Source organism: Onychostoma macrolepis, chromosome 11, assembly GCF_012432095.1.
Source record: "Onychostoma macrolepis isolate SWU-2019 chromosome 11, ASM1243209v1, whole genome shotgun sequence".
Lineage (NCBI taxonomy): Eukaryota > Metazoa > Chordata > Actinopteri > Cypriniformes > Cyprinidae > Onychostoma > Onychostoma macrolepis.
Window position 1 is genome coordinate 10,669,422 of NC_081165.1, and position 19,197 is coordinate 10,688,618.

General features: G+C 37.7%; 1 protein-coding gene across 13 annotated transcripts in view; it reads left to right on the forward strand.

Moving 5' to 3' along the window:
• Window positions 1-695: 695 nt before the first annotated feature.
• The window catches only part of cacna1da (calcium channel, voltage-dependent, L type, alpha 1D subunit, a), a 128,785-nt gene continuing 110,283 nt past the window's right edge, over window positions 696-19,197 (forward strand). For all 13 annotated transcript variants that reach the window (XM_058792150.1, XM_058792151.1, XM_058792153.1 and 10 more), the window contains exons 1-3: window positions 696-966; window positions 3,371-3,752; window positions 6,493-6,598. In XM_058792150.1, the coding sequence (XP_058648133.1) occupies window positions 3,520-3,752; window positions 6,493-6,598 (339 nt within the window). In that variant the 5' untranslated portion in view covers window positions 696-966; window positions 3,371-3,519. The remainder of the gene's footprint in view (window positions 967-3,370; window positions 3,753-6,492; window positions 6,599-19,197) is intronic.

Here is a 19,197-nt window from a genome sequence, read left to right on the forward strand (position 1 = left end):
TAATATTATATTCGAATATAATAGGCTATTTAAATAACAACAACCTAATAATTATACAACAAAATTGACCTGTTAACTGCTGCCGAGTAATTTTCAGTGATTATTTAGGCTACTCAATTCACCAGTTGAATCGTTTCATAAACCATTCACTGAAATCAAAAATTACTCGACATTAGGCTACTTAAAAAATAAATAAATAAATAAAAATATCGTGAAAACAATACTATTCACAAAACTGATAATATGTGTAGCTACATCATGGAGACGCCTCTACATTTACATCTGGAAGACATAACCTATTTTTTTAGAGTGTTTGCTCATCTGAAATAGAACGTTTCCTTTTAGATGTCTTTAAGATGTTTATGATTTAGAATGTATGTAAAACTGACATCTTACATACGTCTGTTAGATGTTTGTACACAGAAGATGCTTTTAGTGATCTTTAACAGACATCTTGCAGACGTACGTGTGCTATCTGGGACAGTAGCCTATGAATATTCATTTTAACATATTGTAAACAGCAACTTTTGTTAACGGCATTTTTGCTACCAATATTGTAGCGATAAAGAGGATTTATAACAAAAAAAGAAAGTAAAATCCAGCATTGGGAATTGAGTGATGGCTCAAATGATCCTACGAAATGATCCATTTAAACGAACCGATTCTCTAAATGATTCAGAGCGCTCTTCACTAAAGTAAGCTCGGTTTGTGCGTGCACAGCCAGAGGGGGAGTTCAGCTCTTTTCACCGTTCACCGACGCCGCGTGACGCTTAAACACGGGCAGCGCGCGCCGAACGCGAGGAAGCTCTCGCGCTCTCTCACGCGCAAAATATCGAATGCATACTGATGAATTTGAATTTACCGTGTCAGATCGGACCTGAGCGTTTTAATCGATGTCGGAGTTTTATCTCTGGATATAAGCCGAATCACCATCCTCCTCAGCTGAAAGGAAAGACCTCATCAAAGGTACGATGTTCACGCAGCGGCCTGGCGCGTTTCGAGTTAAAATGGATCTTTTTAAACAAATGATGGAGTGCAATCGTTTTGCGTCCGAGTCAGAGCTGAAAAGATGCTGATGATGCTGATGCAGAGGATTTTGCGCTCGTTTTGGTCCCGTTAGACCTTTAATGTTGTCACTGCTTGTCATAATCAGGCGTTTTTTAAAGAAATGAACAGTCGGTGACTATAAAGACGCATCACAGCTGTTGCAGCTGAGCATCATCTAAAGAAAGACACAGATTCGGCTGCAATATATATATATGCAATATTTTATTTTTTGAGGAGAAACGCTAGTTATTGTCTTAGAGTCACGAGCCTCTTTATTTATACGCATTAAGCATCTATATATGTCATCAAAATATGCATTATGCATCTAAATGCATCATTGCTGTGCGTTGTTACAATGACTATGTGTCATTGTCCTACTACAAAATAGTTTAAACGTCAACATTTAGTATCTATGCAAGCACTATTCGAATGAAATCGTTAAGGAGCTATATTTCGTTATCAATTTGCATCATGTATGAGGTTGAAATTATAAATATATCTAATATATGAGCCAGTATCTGACAAGGATGTAGTGCACTATATGTCCTATATCATAAGTGTGAAGATTAACATTTATTGTATAGCCCATCCAATCTCAGCAGAGCATAGGCTTGAATTTGTGACATATTTGGATGCCATGTCTTAGGTTTTCACGATCCGATGGCAGACAAATGCTTGAAGGGAAATGTATATAGGCGGTATGACCTTTCCATGCATGTCTTCATTTCCTCTGCAGGGCCTAGTGGTTCAAGGACTCGGATGTATATGAGTGACATTTGTGGATCCCATGAGCCTGGATGTGTGCTTTTTGCTAGTATTTAAATGCAGAGCGTGTTTTTCTTGCTGTTGTTTGCTGATGATGTCTGTTTTTATGTGAGGATGTTGGTAGTGTGATTCTCTGCCACAATGCATCTGTTTGCTGGCTGGTTTTCATTGGGTCACGCTACACGCATTGATTTTTCCACAGGCTGTAACTTTTTATTGTGACATTATCCTAATAATACCTCTGTCATTTAGCAGCATGTTATGCTTTTTCTTTTTGCTGCCCCGGTTTGTTGAGAAATCATAGTAACCTGTACAATGATATTTTTAGTTTAAACTGGCACGTTGTTTGTACACCTCATAGTCGTGTTGCACTACCTCAGACTTTTCAATATTCGATACTCCTGGTTTCATGGTTTTGATTTTAGATTTAAAGGAATAAACATTATGTCAATATATACATATTAGGACAAGTTTTATGCCAAATGCGTCTTTTTTTTTGTCATGACATGATGTAGCAGTTCATATATGTAGAATAAAAGGTAACACTTTATATAATAACATTAGTTGATAAACATGAACTAGCTATGAAAAATACTTCTGAAGCAATTATTTATCCTAATGTTCATTTCAACATTTACTAATGCAAAATCAAAAGTTGTATCTGTTAATATTATTTAAATACTCTAACAAATGCAATGATCATTGTTAATGCATTAACGTTAAGTAAAGGGACCTTATTGTAAAGTGTTAACTGATTAAAAAGACTTAAGTGCCTTTTAATAATCAAATAACGGCCTACATTTTTGTCTAATGAACGCTTTTTACATGGGTTCTCAAAAGCAGAGGCTGTCATAGTTGGGTAAAATGCTATAGATTATACCTTCTATAAATTAAAACAAATACATTTTTGCGTTCATATTTGCTCCAACAGCAAAGGAAAATAAAAGCATGATTGTACTTCTATGACTTTCCAAAAGAGGTAAAAAAATATCAAAAGATTATGTTGGTCAGAAGAGAGAAATGTGTTAAATTTGCCATCACTCCCTTAGAATTTATATTAGAAACGCACACACACTGCAGTGTTAACCAGGTAATATAGCTCATATAGTGTTATAAATGTACATTAATTAAAAAAAGAAAGAAAAGAAAATAGAAATAGCTTTGCTAGAAGGGTCCATCCTCACACAAAGCTATCATACGGCCTCATAAAAACCTAAATATAGCACATATATATAGTATAGAGCCGTATGGGCTACTTTTATAGTGTTTTTGACATGAAAGTGAGTAAATAAGGGCGAATTTTCATGTTTATGTTAACTATTCCTTTAAATATAGAGGTTCTTTTGGTGCCCACGTCTTTTACATGTTGGATTGCTCGCAAACTTTGGTTGAGACACTGGCCTTTTACACCCAAAGACATACTGTATGCATCTTTTAGTCCTACGCCCACATTGTTGCATAATATAATGTAGCAGTGAAGGAAGTCACTGCACAGCCTCCCACTATATTCTCTGTGCTTTCTCGTTTTCTCTCTAACTCTCCTCTCTGTCTTTCACAGAGGCAAATTATGCCAGCAGTACCAGAGTCCCTGTCTCTGGTGACGTGCCAGCCTGTTGGTGAGACCCTCCGCTCCAGCGCCCACCCCTGTGCCCTCTCCCCTGGCAGGCCCATGCTGGTGGACGCCCCGCTCAGGCCCACGCCCGCACCATGAGCGCCAACGGCCCTGCTCCGCCTGCTGCGACTCCTGCCGCACCCCCCGCAGCCTCCGTGCCTGTACCGTCAGTGGTACCGGTCGGCTCGCTGGCCCAGAAAAAGCGGCAGCAGTATGCCAAGAGCAAAAAACAGGGCAGTTCGGCCAACACGCGGCCGCAGAGAGCTCTCTTCTGCCTCAACCTCAACAACCCCATCCGCCGGGCCTGCATCAGCCTCGTGGAATGGAAGTATCCTTTTCTGTTTGTAAAACATTGGGATTGATTAATATCAAGAAGACCCTTGGGGTGTTTAAAATGTTCTCATATCCAAGTTTAAAGGAGTTTTTTTCTCCCAAAATGACAATTTTGTCATCATTTACTCACCTTTGTGGCGTTCCAAACCTGTATGACTACATTTTCCCCACTTTTTCCACATTATGGAGGTCAAAGTTTAGACCCCAACTTTCTTTAAAATACTTTGTCTTTTACAGAAGAAAAAATTGCACAACTTGATGGTAAGACAACTATAATTAAGCCATTTATAGGTTGAGTCCACTGAAAATTGTGAACGGTTTGGCTTTGAGGTGCTATCAGAAAATTGCTGTTTGACTATATCCACCCAATGGTGGTAGCCCTTACGAAATTAACCGGGGTTTTACTACAAATAAAACCAAAAAAGCATGGTTAGATAAACCATGGTAACCACAAATTAACCGTGGTTTTGCTACACTAACCATAGTTTAACAATGGTATTTGTGGTAAAACTGTGGTTATACAAATGGAAATCAATACGCCAAAAACTGTGGTTAGTACACTTTTACTAAAATAAGACCATGGTTAATTTTCATAACAGTTGGAGGTCTGTCAGGTAGGTTAGGTCTATCAGGTTGGAGGCAGCTTGTTAAAAATTGCAATAGAGTTGATGCATCGATGCATTTTTATAGGCCAACTCAGAAGTTTGCATCACCCTCGTTCCCTCGACAAAAACCCAACAGGATTTTTCCATTTGCTTTTGGATTATGGCAGAATATAAGATCTGTGACCAACAAAAGTTGATGATTCTTAGACACTGGGTTCATCATGATAATCTTCACAAATGAACACAACTTCTTTGAATTTTGAAGTCTAAATACAATCACCAGAAGTAAAGACGTAAATGTAGGCTATAAAACAAACAGACTTCGACGTCATCAAGCTTCTGACAACTCTTTCCTAAATTCTCGATTTTAAAAACATTTTCCCTAAAAGATTGAATGGTTTGCAAGTGCGTGATTACAAACACAACAAGGCTGTAAAAGTAGACTAGTGAAGAACAGTGGACTCGAATATGTTTATGTTTCATGGAAAAAATGGCAGCATACAGTTTTTCAGTATATTCGATTTTAGCAGACTTGCATTCGAACACAGAAAAACTAGTGGTCCAAGTTTGTTGTTTGTAAATACGCTTTGGAGTTTCTTCTGCCATTATTTCTCTAAAAAAACTAACATATGGTGTGGTTTGCTTGTGGCCTGTGCTGAAAATAGGTGAAGGCGGGATGAATTAATTGAGCGAATCATCAAGAGAACAGGTAAACAAATGAAAGTAGTCCACCTTTGCGTCTCTAGCAGACATCCCAGCTCGTGATCTCCGGTAGAAGCTTGTCTGGTGGTCTTTATTAGAGAGAAGCTGTGTTCCCTGCAGTGAGAAACACCTTAATCTCAAACGCAAGTCAGCGTGTGGAGCTGAGCTTTGAAAAGAACATCTGTTCCCCGGCCCTACGGGAAGATAAAGGAGCTATGGCTTCCGGGCTGTAGATTTCAGATTCATCTCTTCGAGAGAGGATGTATAGCCTAGAATGTCTTATTTTTTTTTTAAGCTGCATATTGTTGTTAAACAATATAATATACAGTGAAACAAGCATTGGAGGTGTTAACATTTGTGTAGGAATGTGTTGTGTAGAAATATGTTAACCTAGCGCTACCAGCCTTGTCTTTCCTCAAAGGAATCATGGGAAAGTCAGAGAGAACTTCCCCCGAATGTCGCATAATCTTAGTGTCCTAGCTCATGGCCTAATAAGAGTATTTAGCAGCGTAAAATTAGAGCATTGCATTGTACTGGATTTAAAAAACGCATAAGTGTAATGTGAGACGCAACCTAGAATGCAGCGTAAAATGTATCCTTGACACATAAAATTAGGCATTTTTGTGAAAGCAGAGGATAGATTTATATGATTGACTGTCATATATTTCATGTAGACTGCAGCATTTTCAGGTCCTCTGACTCACAGCAGTTTTATTTACATTTTGTACGTCTCACTAGCAGGAAAGCAGAGCGGCTGAGTCAGTGCTGTTGTGATGGACTTTTCACTGTTAAACTGCATGCAAGTACTCACTGCTATTTACTTCTGACCCTTTTGAGCAATCACGAGATGAAATTTAGCTCAGTTGAATAATAAAGATGTACAGATGAACAGGGGCCGGTGTGACCGTTTCAGGCCAGCTGACGGAACATAGTCCACAATCATTGATTGAATAATGAGATGATATATGTTTTATGCCTTGTAAATACACACATTTTTTTCAGTAATGTTTTGAATATTGTTTTGTGAATTGTTGAATTTAATTCTAATTAAATATCTTATGCCATAATTTTAAAAATAAATAGGGCTTATAAAAAAACATAAATGTGCAAGCCAAGTAACAAATCTGAATTTATGGCAAGGAAAAAAAGGAAACTTTTGAATAATAGGTTTGGAGTGCCAACTTAAGGGATGAGTTGGAATTTGATTTGTTATTCACATTTCGACCTTGAATTTAATTTCCCCCCCTTCCCATGATTTTAAAGATGTCCAATATATGCCAGATTTTTTTTCTTGTTTGATTGATTCCATTAGCAAATTTAACTTGTAAACCTTCACAAGAATGACTGGATGTATATATTAATTGCCTCTGACTTGAATTATTAATAATGATTAATTCTCTTTGTTCTACTCCTTAACTCTCATCTCAGGCCATTTGATATCTTTATATTAATAGCGATTTTCGCCAACTGCATGGCCTTAGCTGTATACATCCCCTTTCCCGAGGATGATTCCAACTCAACCAACCACGACCTGGTGAGTAAATAACTGCAACCTTTTGTCCTTTTAGCTTGTTCCAGTCTGACCCCTGCCATGACCCCAAACCCCACACTTGCATTAACTGTTGTTTGCATCTGAAGATGGGTCTCTGGTCAAAGAGCGTCTCCTAAGGAACGGGTATTTCATTGTTTAATGGAGACTAAGCTCCGCCCTTTTACATTTTAATGGTGTGCAGTTGTCATTATAGAGAATTTCATAGTGAATCCTTGTGGCTTAAAGACCCCCTGTGGTGAAAATCAAGTTTTTAAATGTGTTTACATGTCTGTCTGCTGTTTTAATATTCATAAAGACAAACCATGTGCAAATTCATCAGTTAACATCATTGCTGAGCATTTTCTCCTTGAAACCCAGTGTAGCAAAGCCAAAAACCCATGTTTCCTATGTCAAAGTGTTTCTACATATGGATGTTGAGTTTTAGAAGGTAGCTCTCTGAGATGATGAACAGGAACATGGTTTGTTAAACATTTGTAACATATTATTAGCTGTTTGATAATGCAGTCAAGCCAAAAGCGAATGATATCAATTACTATTAAGTGTCCGACGTTGTAGAGAGCTATACATAAAATATATTACCATTCTGATACATTGACTTGTGTACGACCCGGTATAATTCACTCTTCCTTTTCCTCTTCAGAATCAGTTTCTCCAGTAGTTCAAACATATATGGATGGATTGATATAATATTGCCACTTGCCATTGTGTAACGTTAACTACTTCAGTTAACCGAGTGAAAGTGGAGCAGTTTTGAGCTGCTGGATTGAGTGGAGGCAGGGACTAATTAGCATATTCATGCAGTTCTGCGTATAGAGTTAAAGGGTTAGTTCACCCAAATATGAAAATTACCCCATGATTTACTCACCCTCATACCATCCTAGGTATATATGACTTTCTTCTTCCAGACGAATACAATCGGAGTTGTATTAAAAAATGTCCTGGTTCTTCCAAAGCTTTTTTGAAGCCCAAAAAACTGCATCCATACATCATAAAAAGTGCTCCACATGGCACTGGGGGGTTAATAAAAGCTTCAGAGGTGAATCGATGTGTTTGTGTAAGAAAAATATCTATATTTAAAACTTTATAAACTGTTGCTAATCTCTAGCTTCCGTTGACTGTCGTACGCATGTTCACTAGAAAGTGGCATTCCAGCAGATGACGAATGTGAATTAGAAGTACAAAATGAGGATTTGTAAAGAAAAAGGTTGAAGGTATAAGGTCATTTAAAAAGGATTTCGATATAAGGCAAGAGGAGGTTTTCTTTTGCTGTAAACAAAACTTAGTTCTCGCGAGACAAGCATATTCTCACCAGAGCTTACGCAACGCATACGTCTTACATCATCCTCTCTCTCGTGAACGCAGCGTACGATAGTTAGCGGAAGCTAGAGATCACAGTTAAAGGGTTAGTTCACCCAAAAATGAAAATTCTGTCATTAATTACTCTCATGTCGTTCCAAACCCGTAAGACTTTCTTTCATCTTCGGAACACAAATTAAGATATTTTTGATGAATTCCGTGAGCTCTCTGACCCTCCATAGACAGCAAGGATCCTTACACGATCAAGGTCCAGAAACGTAGCAAGGACATCGGTAAAATAATCCATGTGACATCAGGGGTTAAACCGTAATTTTACAAAGCTACGAGAATACTTTTTGTGTGGAAAAAAGAAGAAAAAAAAGACCTCCACGTCACCCTGGCGGCATTTTGGAGAGTATCCACTGAATGTGAACCGCGTATGCTGCATACAGCATACGTTGTTTATGTTCAGTGGATACTCTCCAAAATATTTTGTTCTTTGCGCACAAAAAGTAATCTCGTAGCTTTGTAAAATTACGGTTGAACCTCCGGTGTTACATGGATTATTTTAACGATTTCCTTGCTCACAGGATGCATCAAAAATATCTTAATTTGTGTTCCGAAGATGAACGGAGGTCTTACGGGTTTGGAACGGCTGAGTAATTAATGACAGAATTTTCATTTTTGGGTGAACTATCCCTTTAAGGGTATAAAGTGTACATTAAAGCTATTTTGAGGCATTAAGAAATAATTTTCACTGAGAGAAAACGTTATAATTTTATATATAATATATGATATATTTAATATATCATTTTGATTGTCAAAGATGAGATTTAATGGATTAAATTTGAGACTGCAGGGAGACTTTAAGAATGTACAGTATATTATTAGTTAAGTTATATCAAATGAGGACTTTATTTGTCAAGAATTTGCATAATAAAGACCAAATATTGTTAGGAAATCAGGCCGGATTTCAGTTGTTTCATAATATTTTTTCCTTTGAGAACAGGCGAATGAAAGACACAGAAAGCCACGGCATTGTGATTATGTGTGTATATTCCTGGAAGGACATAGAGGAAAATCTGTCACATTATAATCTCGATGATCTTTTCTGAGAACAGATGCACGCTCAGATCAGACATTTTCTTTTCAAACTTGCTTCGCTTCCTTTCGACAAACTGCTTCGCTTGTACAGTTCAATTGATCTGATCTTGAATTCTTCAGATAAATGATTTATATTTAGACAAGCAGAGCGTTTGGAGTTGGGTTCGGAGGGGGCGGATGTTCTTCTCTGTGCTTTGGACCGAGAGGACGATTGTGAGTTGAGATAAGACAGCTGTTCGATCTTGTGGCGGAGTGTGGCTCAGCACGAGGGCTTCGTGATTTGTGAATAGCTCTCATGGCTACTGGCACAGTTTAATTTAGTGATTTCAGCAACTCAGACAGGAAAGAGAAATGGCAGGCAGAGATGGTGCTTCCTGGTTTTTCTCCCCTGCCCCCGAAGCATTTTGGGGCTACATTTGACAAAGTGTTTTGCATTTTTTGGCTGTAAAACTTAGAGTTTGTATTGAAAGTTTATTGAAATGTTCAAACTGGGCAGGTAATATTTCTGCTGGACTTCATTTGTAGTGTTACAATGCGACCAGTTCAGATTACTGTAAACCTCACAAGCAGGGCATTGTTCTTTTAATGCACACTTGCAACAGCAGTACACATCAAACAAACAACCTTGTCGGTTGTTTTCCTCTTGCTTGATTATTTTTTCATGTGCTGGCTGTGTTATCTCATCCATCTGCACTCCCATGTGTGTGTTAAACAGCAGGAGGTAATCGCACAGCAAAATTTCATCAGAATCCCAGCAGGTATGATAACATACATACCAGGTTGCCTCACACGGATGAGCAGAGGTCATGCTGGAGAGCCTATAGATACATTAAAGGGTCAAAGATGTTCCAGCAGCCCATATAAAGGGTCGATGAGGCTTTTACATTTTATATATTTTACTAGATGAATAATTTGTGATGTTGCTGTGTAAAGAATCACCATTAGTTTTGGTAATTTTGTGCAAACCCTTTACCTTAAGTCATGCAGTTTACAAATTTTGATGATTTTCATCTGGCTGGTGATTAAAATTGGTTGAAAAATTCATACTGATAAATGGACTTAAGTCATACAGTATATAGGCACCAAGGGCCAGATTAATTAAACATTCTTACAATTCTTTTTATCTGCTATTTATCATCTTATATTGTTCTTCTCAGTTTTTTTCTAGATTTTTCTAAAGACAAGACTTAAGAACTTGAGATTTTAAATATGGTCATGCAGGATATGGCATTAATATGTGCTTTATAGATACTAATAAACAGCCAAAATGCTAGTAAAATGCATGCTAATAAGCAACTACAAACCCGATTCCAAAAAAGTTGGGATACTGTACAAATTGTGAATAAAAAAGGAATGCAATAATTTACAAATCTCATAAACTTATATTTTATTCACAATAGAATATAGATAACATATCAAATGTTGAAAGTGAGACATTTTGAAATGTCATGCCAAATATTGGCTTATTTTGGATTTCATGAGAGCTACACATTCCAAAAAAGTTGGGACAGGTAGCAATAAGAGGCCGGAAAAGTTAAATGTACATATAAGGAACAGCTGGAGGACCAATTTGCAACTTATTGGGTCAATTGGCAACATGATTGGGTATAAAAAGAGCCTCTCAGAGTGGCAGAGTCTCTCAGAAGTCAAGATGGGAAGAGGATCACCAATTCCCCCAATGCTGTGGCGAAAAATAGTGGAGCAATATCAGAAAGGAGTTTCTCAGAGAAAAATTGCAAAGAGTTTGAAGTTATCATCATCTACAGTGCATAATATCATCCAAAGATTCAGAGAATCTGGAACAATCTCTGTGCGTAAGGGTCAAGGCCGGAAAACCATACTGGATGCCCGTGATCTTCGGGCCCTTAGACGGCACTGCATCACATACAGGAATGCTACTGTAATGGAAATCACAACATGGGCTCAGGAATACTTCCAGAAAACATTGTCGGTGAACACAATCCACCATGCCATTCGCCGTTGCCTGCTAAAACTCTATAGGTCTAAAAAGAAGCCATATATAAACATGATCCAGAAGCGCAGGCGTTTTCTCTGGGCCAAGGCTCATTTAAAATGGACTGTGGCAAAGTGGAAAACTGTTCTGTGGTCAGACGAATCAAAATTTGAAGTTCTTTTTGGAAAACTGGGACGCCATGTCATCCGGACTAAAGAGGACAAGGACAACCCAAGTTGTTATCAGCGCTCCGTTCAGAAGCCTGCATCTCTGATGGTATGGGGTTGCATGAGTGCATGTGGCATGGGCAGCTTACACATCTGGAAAGGCACCATCAATGCTGAAAGGTATATCCAAGTTCTAGAACAACATATGCTCCCATCCAGACGTCGTCTCTTTCAGGGAAGACCTTGCATTTTCCAACATGACAATGCCAGACCACATACTGCATCAATTACAACATAATGGCTGCGTAGAAGAAGGATCGGGGTTCTGAAATGGCCAGCCTGCAGTCCAGATCTTTCACCCATAGAAAACATTTGGCGCATCATAAAGAGGAAGATGCGACAAAGAAGACCTAAGACAGTTGAGCAACTAGAAGCCTGTATTAGACAAGAATGGGACAACATTCCTATTCCTAAACTTGAGCAACTTGTCTCCTCAGTCCCCAGACGTTTGCAGACTGTTCTAAAAAGAAGAGGGGATGCCACACAGTGGTAAACATGGCCTTGTCCCAACTTCTTTGAGATATGTTGATGCCATGAAATTTAAAATCCTTAAAATTTTAAGTTTAAACATTTGATATGTCATCTATGTTGTATTCTGAATAAAATATTGAAATTTGAAACTTCCACATCATTGCATTCTGTTTTTATTCACAATTTGTACAGTGTCCCAACTTTTTTGGAATCAGGTTTGTAGTTAATATTGAGAATTGGTCCTTTAAATAAAGTGTTACTTAATTTCTTTGTGAATTTGGCCCCAGAATATCATGGACACTTTATTGTGGGTGTTCCTCTTCGGCCAGTATCTCATTTTATAATGTCTCTGTTTTTTTTCCTCTTGCCTGCAGTTGTAAATGGCTTGCGAAGGTTTGAAAGCTGTGATATCTAATAGAAAGCGAGGAATAGAAATAGATTGGTGCAACCTAGCAGCACATTGCTTCCTCATATAATACTATGCAAATGAATACAGAGGCTGTCTATCGCTGCTTTTATCACCACAGAGAACACCTCACACAGGACTGCATGAGGTTGTGCTGCTTTCAGAGCACGGAGAGCTCAGAAATAGCATCTGTGGCACAGATCAAGCATTGTTACTGACTAGAAAGCAGGTTGGTAATTCTTCATTTCCTCAGCTGAGCTTCAGTTTTAGTTGTGGTTATAGATGCAGCTCATGGGAGTTTTGTTTAGATCACAGACTCCAATTAGGGGGTCCGGGTCAGGATCAAACGTCTTTTAGATCCAACGAAAATTTTTAAGTGTTTTTCAAAGCATAACTTTATCACAGAGCGCACACAGACCCCACACTGCCTCATGTGAGTAAAATTCCCAGCTGATATTTTTCCAGGGAACTTTTAATGCTGATCTGTAGTGTATTGTTAGAATATACGCAACGCTATAGTTCAAAAGTCAGTCTTAATTTTTCTTAATTAGTACTTTTATTCAGCAAGGACTCATCATCATGCTTAAAAGTGATCGTAAAGACATTAAGAATGTTTCAAAAGTTTTCTGATTTAAATATTTGCTGTTCTTTTGAGCTTTTTATTCTTCAAAGAACTCTGGGAAAAAAAAGATGTATCATGTTTTACCAAACATATAATCAATTAATGAAATCATCATATTAGAATAATTTCTGAAGGACATGTGACACTGAAGACCGGAATAATGATGCTCAAAATTCAGCTTTGCATCACAGGAATAAATTACGTTTTACAAAATGTAATAATATTTCACATTATTACTGTTTCCACTGTATTTTGATCACACAAACGCAGCCTGGGTGAGCATAAACATTTGAAAATCTTACCAACCACAAATTTTCATACAGTATGTGAAATAGAACAGTCCTCCAGTGATTAGGTAGTAACCACCTGTTTAACTTCAAGCAGTTATGAATAATGTAATGCCTTTTCAGTGTATATTACAGGACCTTTTCATTTGTCATTCTGCCACTCCAGAACAACGGTAACGTCTGTGCTGTGTTATGAGGTGTTTCTGTGCCTCTTTTTATGCATGAGTTCCTTGTGTATTAGGTGTCCTATTTCTAAGGGACTTCATTACCCAAAGGTATCAGCTTTCATTTGGCCTTTCCAGGTGATAAAGGGTTGAGTATTGGAGTATAGAAAGTGAAAACTCTGGGTGTTCTGGGTTCAAAACAAGTCAAGCAACGACAGCGTCTGTGATGCACTATATACAGACAATCATTTTGACCTTCTCTCAGTTAATGCACTTGGAATGAAAGTCAATAGGACACGATATTCAGGAAGGTTAAAAACAGTGATGTGAAGTTCAAATTTATTTTCAGTTTTAGGTGGATGAATCGCACATTTGAAGTCTAAACAAGTACATTCTGGACTAAAAAAACTCTTAAAAATACTGTGTCACAAAAACACTGTTATTTATTAAATTATAGTGGATTTGGGTGTCCGCCATGACACTTGCTGTGAGAAATACCACAAGTGGAGTGATACAAATGGTTGGAGTTCTGTTACGCTCTAAAAAAAAAAAAATGCTGGGTTAAATTACAACCCAGCGCTGGGTAAAGTATGGACAAACTCAGCAATTAGGTTGTTTTGACCCAGCGGTTGGGTTACTGCCCAGAAGGTTGGGTTAAATGTTCAACTCAACTGTTGGTTGAAAACAACCCAATCACTGGGTTTGTCCATATTTTACCCAGCGCTGGGCTGTATTTAACCCAACATTTTTTAGAGTCTATCACTAGAATATTGCACTTTTCTTGGCTAATCAGATTTGAGGACTAGAAAGAACTGTTGTATAAATATATTTTTACATCTGGAAAGTATTCGCAGCGCTTCACTTTTTCCACATTTTGTTATGTTACAGCCTCATTCCAAAGTGGATTCAATTCAGAATCAGAATCAGAATCAGAAAGAGCTTTTATTGCCAAGTGTGCTTGCGCATACAAGGAATGTGTCATAAGCTTCCAGTTCACAGAGACAACAACGACACACAGACAATAAAAATAAGATGAGAATAAAAAATACACATATGTAAATATAAATAACAAAAAAAAAAAAAATAAAAATACAAATAATTTGAAACATGAATGGTTGTATATACAGTTGTGCTATAGATGATAGAGTGGGATAGAATAGAAGGAGATGCAGGGATGTACTAGGATGGAGGTGGTAGCAAATAAATATAAGGTTATTACACATTGTTATTGCATAATGGGGATGACTTGGATGTGAGGGAATCCAGAGTGTTTTTCTGAGCCCTTTTCCTCACTCTGGATGTATACAGTTTTTGAAGGGTGGGCAGGGGGGCACCAAAAATCCTTTTAGCAGTCCGAACCGTTCTCTGTAGTCTTCTGATCCCTGACTCATTATTTTCCTCAAAATTCTGCAAACAATACCCCATAATGACAACGTGAAAGAAGTTTGTTTGAAATCTTTGTAAATTAAAAAAAAAAAAAAACGTAAAAAAAAAAAACCGATGTTTTTCCAAGGTTAAACAAATAATCACATTTGTTTTCTTTTCAATTTTGACAGTAAACACACTTTGTTTGCCAAAAAATAAAAGGGTTTAATTTTCATTTGATTAGGATAAATGAAATTAATGTTTTATGGCTTCATTTGATTACCAGAAAGAAAAAAAACAAAACAAAAAATTTTTTTATAGGGTCCTATTATTGTTTAAAAAATAGGACCCTATTAAAAAAAGAGAGAATAGGTTTAAAATACAGGATTATTCGAATATTCTTTCGGTGGGTTGGCATTAGATTTTCAATTTTGAGATTCGAATATTCTTTTTTTTTTTTTTTCCACGAACACCTGGGCCCGTATTCATGAAAAATCTTAGTGCTAAGAGTTGCTCCTAGTAACAAAATTCTAAGAAGATTCTTAGAAATGTGGGTGTTTCCTCTTAAAATTAAAGAAAAGATCCTAGTAAAGAAAAAAGTAATTCAAAAAGCATCTTAACCCTTAAAAGAAGTCTTAAGGTCCAAAATTGCTAGGAGTACGGACGAGGACTTTTAAGGGGCTTAAGAGTTTCTTTAGCGTTGGAGAAAACGGACGAAACATGAAGAGGGAGAAGAAATTTGTTGCACACAATGCATGGAAGCGAGTTAATAAGACGCTACACATTAGATCTCAGCTGTGTGGGAGCACTTTAAATTGAGTGAGGACAAGACAAAGGCAGTGTGTGCCAAATATGCGGTTTGAAACTGGCCTACCACAACAGCACATCAAGTTTGAAAAATCACCTGAGTTCTGTAAGTAGTACGCCTATAGTATATTTTTGGTGTAAAAAAATGAGCTGCTTTTATCCGCCATGTTAATCAGTTATTTAAACAGACGTGTGTTTTGTATCACTAGTGCAGTGTCGATTCTAGGAGCATATAAGCCCTGCCCGCGTGAGGCGTGCCACTTTCAGCTCGTGCTGTTCTGTAGTTTATTAAAAGTTTATTAATTCTGAACGCGTTATGTGTCCATATTGCACCAAAATGCGACACTGCACTCCCTTGGGTCCGCAGCAACACACCCGCCACGCATGAAGTTGATTGGATGAACAGTTCTGATAAAAATGCAAACAGACACACAGACTCACAGAGATTCCTGCCTTTATTAGAGAGAAGAATATGTTCAGCCCCTCCCTCCGAAGCTTCGAATATTCGATGTTGATTACTACTGAACCAGCCCTAATGTTTACTAGACATTTTTTAGAAATATCAATTGCGTTTGTATTAAAACTATATTCATGAATGTAATCAAACAATTGAGAATCGAATCAAAATCGAATCGAGAGCTTGCGAATCGGAATTGAATTGTGATGTAGTGCTAAATTTCTCCAAATCTGTTTTACAACCCAAATTTGTTTACCATGGTGTAGCATCTCCTCTTCTTTTCAAAACAGTTTGAAGACATCTGGACATCGAGGTTATGAGTTTCTGTAGTTTAGGTGTTGGAATTTGGTCCCATTCTTGCCTGATATAGGTTTCCAGCTGCTGAAGAGTTTGTGGTCGTCTTTGACGTATTTTTCATTTAATGATGCGCCAAATGTTCTCTATAGGTGAAAGTTCTGGACTGCAGGCAGGCCAATTCAGCACCCGGACTCTTCTACTACGAAGCCATGCTGTTGTAATAGCTGCAGTATGTGGTTTTGCATTGTCCTGCTGTAGTACACAAGGCCTTCCCTGAAATAGACGTTGTCTGGAGGGGAGCATATGTTGCTCTAAAACCTTTTATATACTTTTCAGCATTCATAGTACCTTCCAAAATATGCAAGCTGCCCATACCATATGCACTTATGCACCCCCATACCATCAGAGATGCTGGCTTTTGAACTGAACACTGATAACACACTGGAAGGTCCCCCTCCTCTTTAGCCCGGAGGACACGGCGTCCGTGATTTCCAACAAGAATGTCAAATTTGGACTCGTCGGACCATAGAACACTTTTCCACTTTGAAACAGTCCATTTTAAATGAGCCTTGGCCCACAGGACATGACGGCGCTTCTGGACCATGTTCACATGGCTTCCTTTTTGCATGATAGAGCAAGCATCTGTTTTTAGTTGGCATCTGCAGATGGCATGGTGGATTGTGTTTACTGACAGTGGTTTCTGGAAGTATTCCTGGGCCCATTTAGTAATGTCAATGACAGAATCATGCCGATGAGTGATGCAGTGTCGTCTGAGGGCCCGAAGACCATGGGCAGCCAACAAAGGTCTTCGGCCTTGTCCCTTACGCACAGAGATTTCTACAGTTTCTCTGAATCATTTGATGATGTTATGCACTGTAGATGATGAGATTTGCAAAGGTTTTGCAATTTGACGTTGAGGAACGTTGTTTTTAAAGTATTCCACAATCTTTTTACGCACTCTTTCACAGATTGGAGAGCCTCTGCCCATCTTTACTTCTGAGAGCCTCTCTAAGACATCCCTTTTATAGCTAATCATGTTACAGACCAGATTGTTGCTAGATGTTCTCCCAACTGAATCTTTTCAAAATCTCTTGCTTTGTTGCCCCCGTGCCAACTTTTGAGACCTGTAGCAGGCATCAAATTTGAAATGAGCTTATTTAATGGATAAAAGTGTAAAATTTCTCTGTTTAAACATTTATGTTCTCTATGTTGTATTGTGAATAAAATATTGGCCCATTTGATTTGAAAGTCGTTTAGTTTTAATTTTATTCAAATAAAAAAAACAAAAACGTCCCAACATTTCCGGAATTCGGGTTGTGTGTGTGTGTGTGTATGTATATGTATGTATATGTATATAATAACATTTAGCACTACATCACTTACTCACCAATGGATCCTCTGCAGTGAATGGGTGCTGTCAGAATGAGTGTCCAAACAGCTGATAAAAACATCACAGTAATCCACAAGTAACCCACACGACTCCAGTACATCAGTTAATGTCTTGTGAAATGAAAAGCTGCTTGTTTGTAAGAAAAAAAAATATATTTTGGCCAGAAGCAACAGTAACGCCTTAATGAGGGATTTGTTTGTTACAAACACAACTCATCTCTTCACAAGATGTTAATTGATGGACTGGAGTCATGTGGATTATTATGATGTTTTTATTATTCTGACGGCACCCATTCACTGTAGAGGTGATTTCTCTTAAACTGTTCAGATGAACAAACAAGCTAATCTATATCTTGGCTGGCCTGAGGGTGAATAAATTTCAGCTACTTTTTATTTTTAGGGAAATGTTTAATCCTTTAAATGTAATATTTAGCAAATCTCAAAATAAAAATCTATTTTTATTAGGGCTGTCAATCGATTAAAATATTTAATTGCGATTAATCACATGATTGTCATGAGGTAACTTGCGATTAATCACAACTTAATCACACATTTTTATCTGTTCTAAATGTACCTTAAATTAATACTTTTCATGTTTTAATACTCTGATCAACATGGGCAATGACAAATATGGATGCTTTATGCAATATATGTTTATTATTAGTGAAACCATAATTAACAGAGCATGAAGACTAGACATGTTTCAAAGATCAAAGATGTTTTTCAAAGAGCTTGCTCATGTCTATTAGACACATGAAAAAAGAAATACCAGGTTCCCATTACTTCTCTTTCTTTGCACTGAGCAATTTACTTACACAAACCTGTTTGCATTTTCGCAGGACAGGGCAGCTCACTTCTTCTGAACAAGCAAAATGTACATTTATTATTTATTATTAGATTTGTTTGCCTCTCTGTGCCCACATACTGTATTTTGACGCAGCTAAATTCTCAATAAAACTGTTTTCATTGATATATTTTACTGTTTCTGTTGTCAGACAACGGAATGAATATGAAATGGTGACTAAAACGCGACCCACTAAATAACCAGCTCTCCCTTCCAAAATGTTAATCTGCACAAAAATCCTGATTTATAATCCAGCCATCATCTGATAAAATCAAATAGGCAATACATAAAATAAAGACAATAGCTGTGCTGTGATTTCGGCTGTACTTGCATATTAAATTAGATAAGCAACATAATATCTGTTTTAACTAAAAGCGCTGTTCCTCTCAGCCGCTCATTGAACGGAGCAGATGCGGAGAGAGAGAGAAAGAGGTACTGTATATGCGCAGCGGGAAAAGGAGACCTCGCACTCGCGCGCCAGTACCGGCGAGTCTAAGAAACTGGTTTGGGCAAACCCTATAAAGATTGGGCGCTAGGCGCTAGGCGCTTTATTTTTTTTAAGTTGCTAAAGTGGTCTGAAAAGTCGCTAAGTTGGCAACATTGTCAGCATCTCCATACATTTCCATTTCTCCAACTATAGTAGTACAGGCTAGGCCACTGGTCAAACAGAAAATGCGTGCTACGTTAATTGCGCGTTAATAAAATTAGTGCCATTAATATGAATTTGCGTTAAGTAGTTGGACCAGCAACTGTTTGGTTACCCACATTCTTCAAAATATTTTCTTTTGTGTTCGGCACAAGAAAGAAATTAATACAGGTTTGGGACAACATGTGAGTGAGTAAATAATGACAGAAAATACAATTTAGGGTGAACTATCCCTTTAATGACAA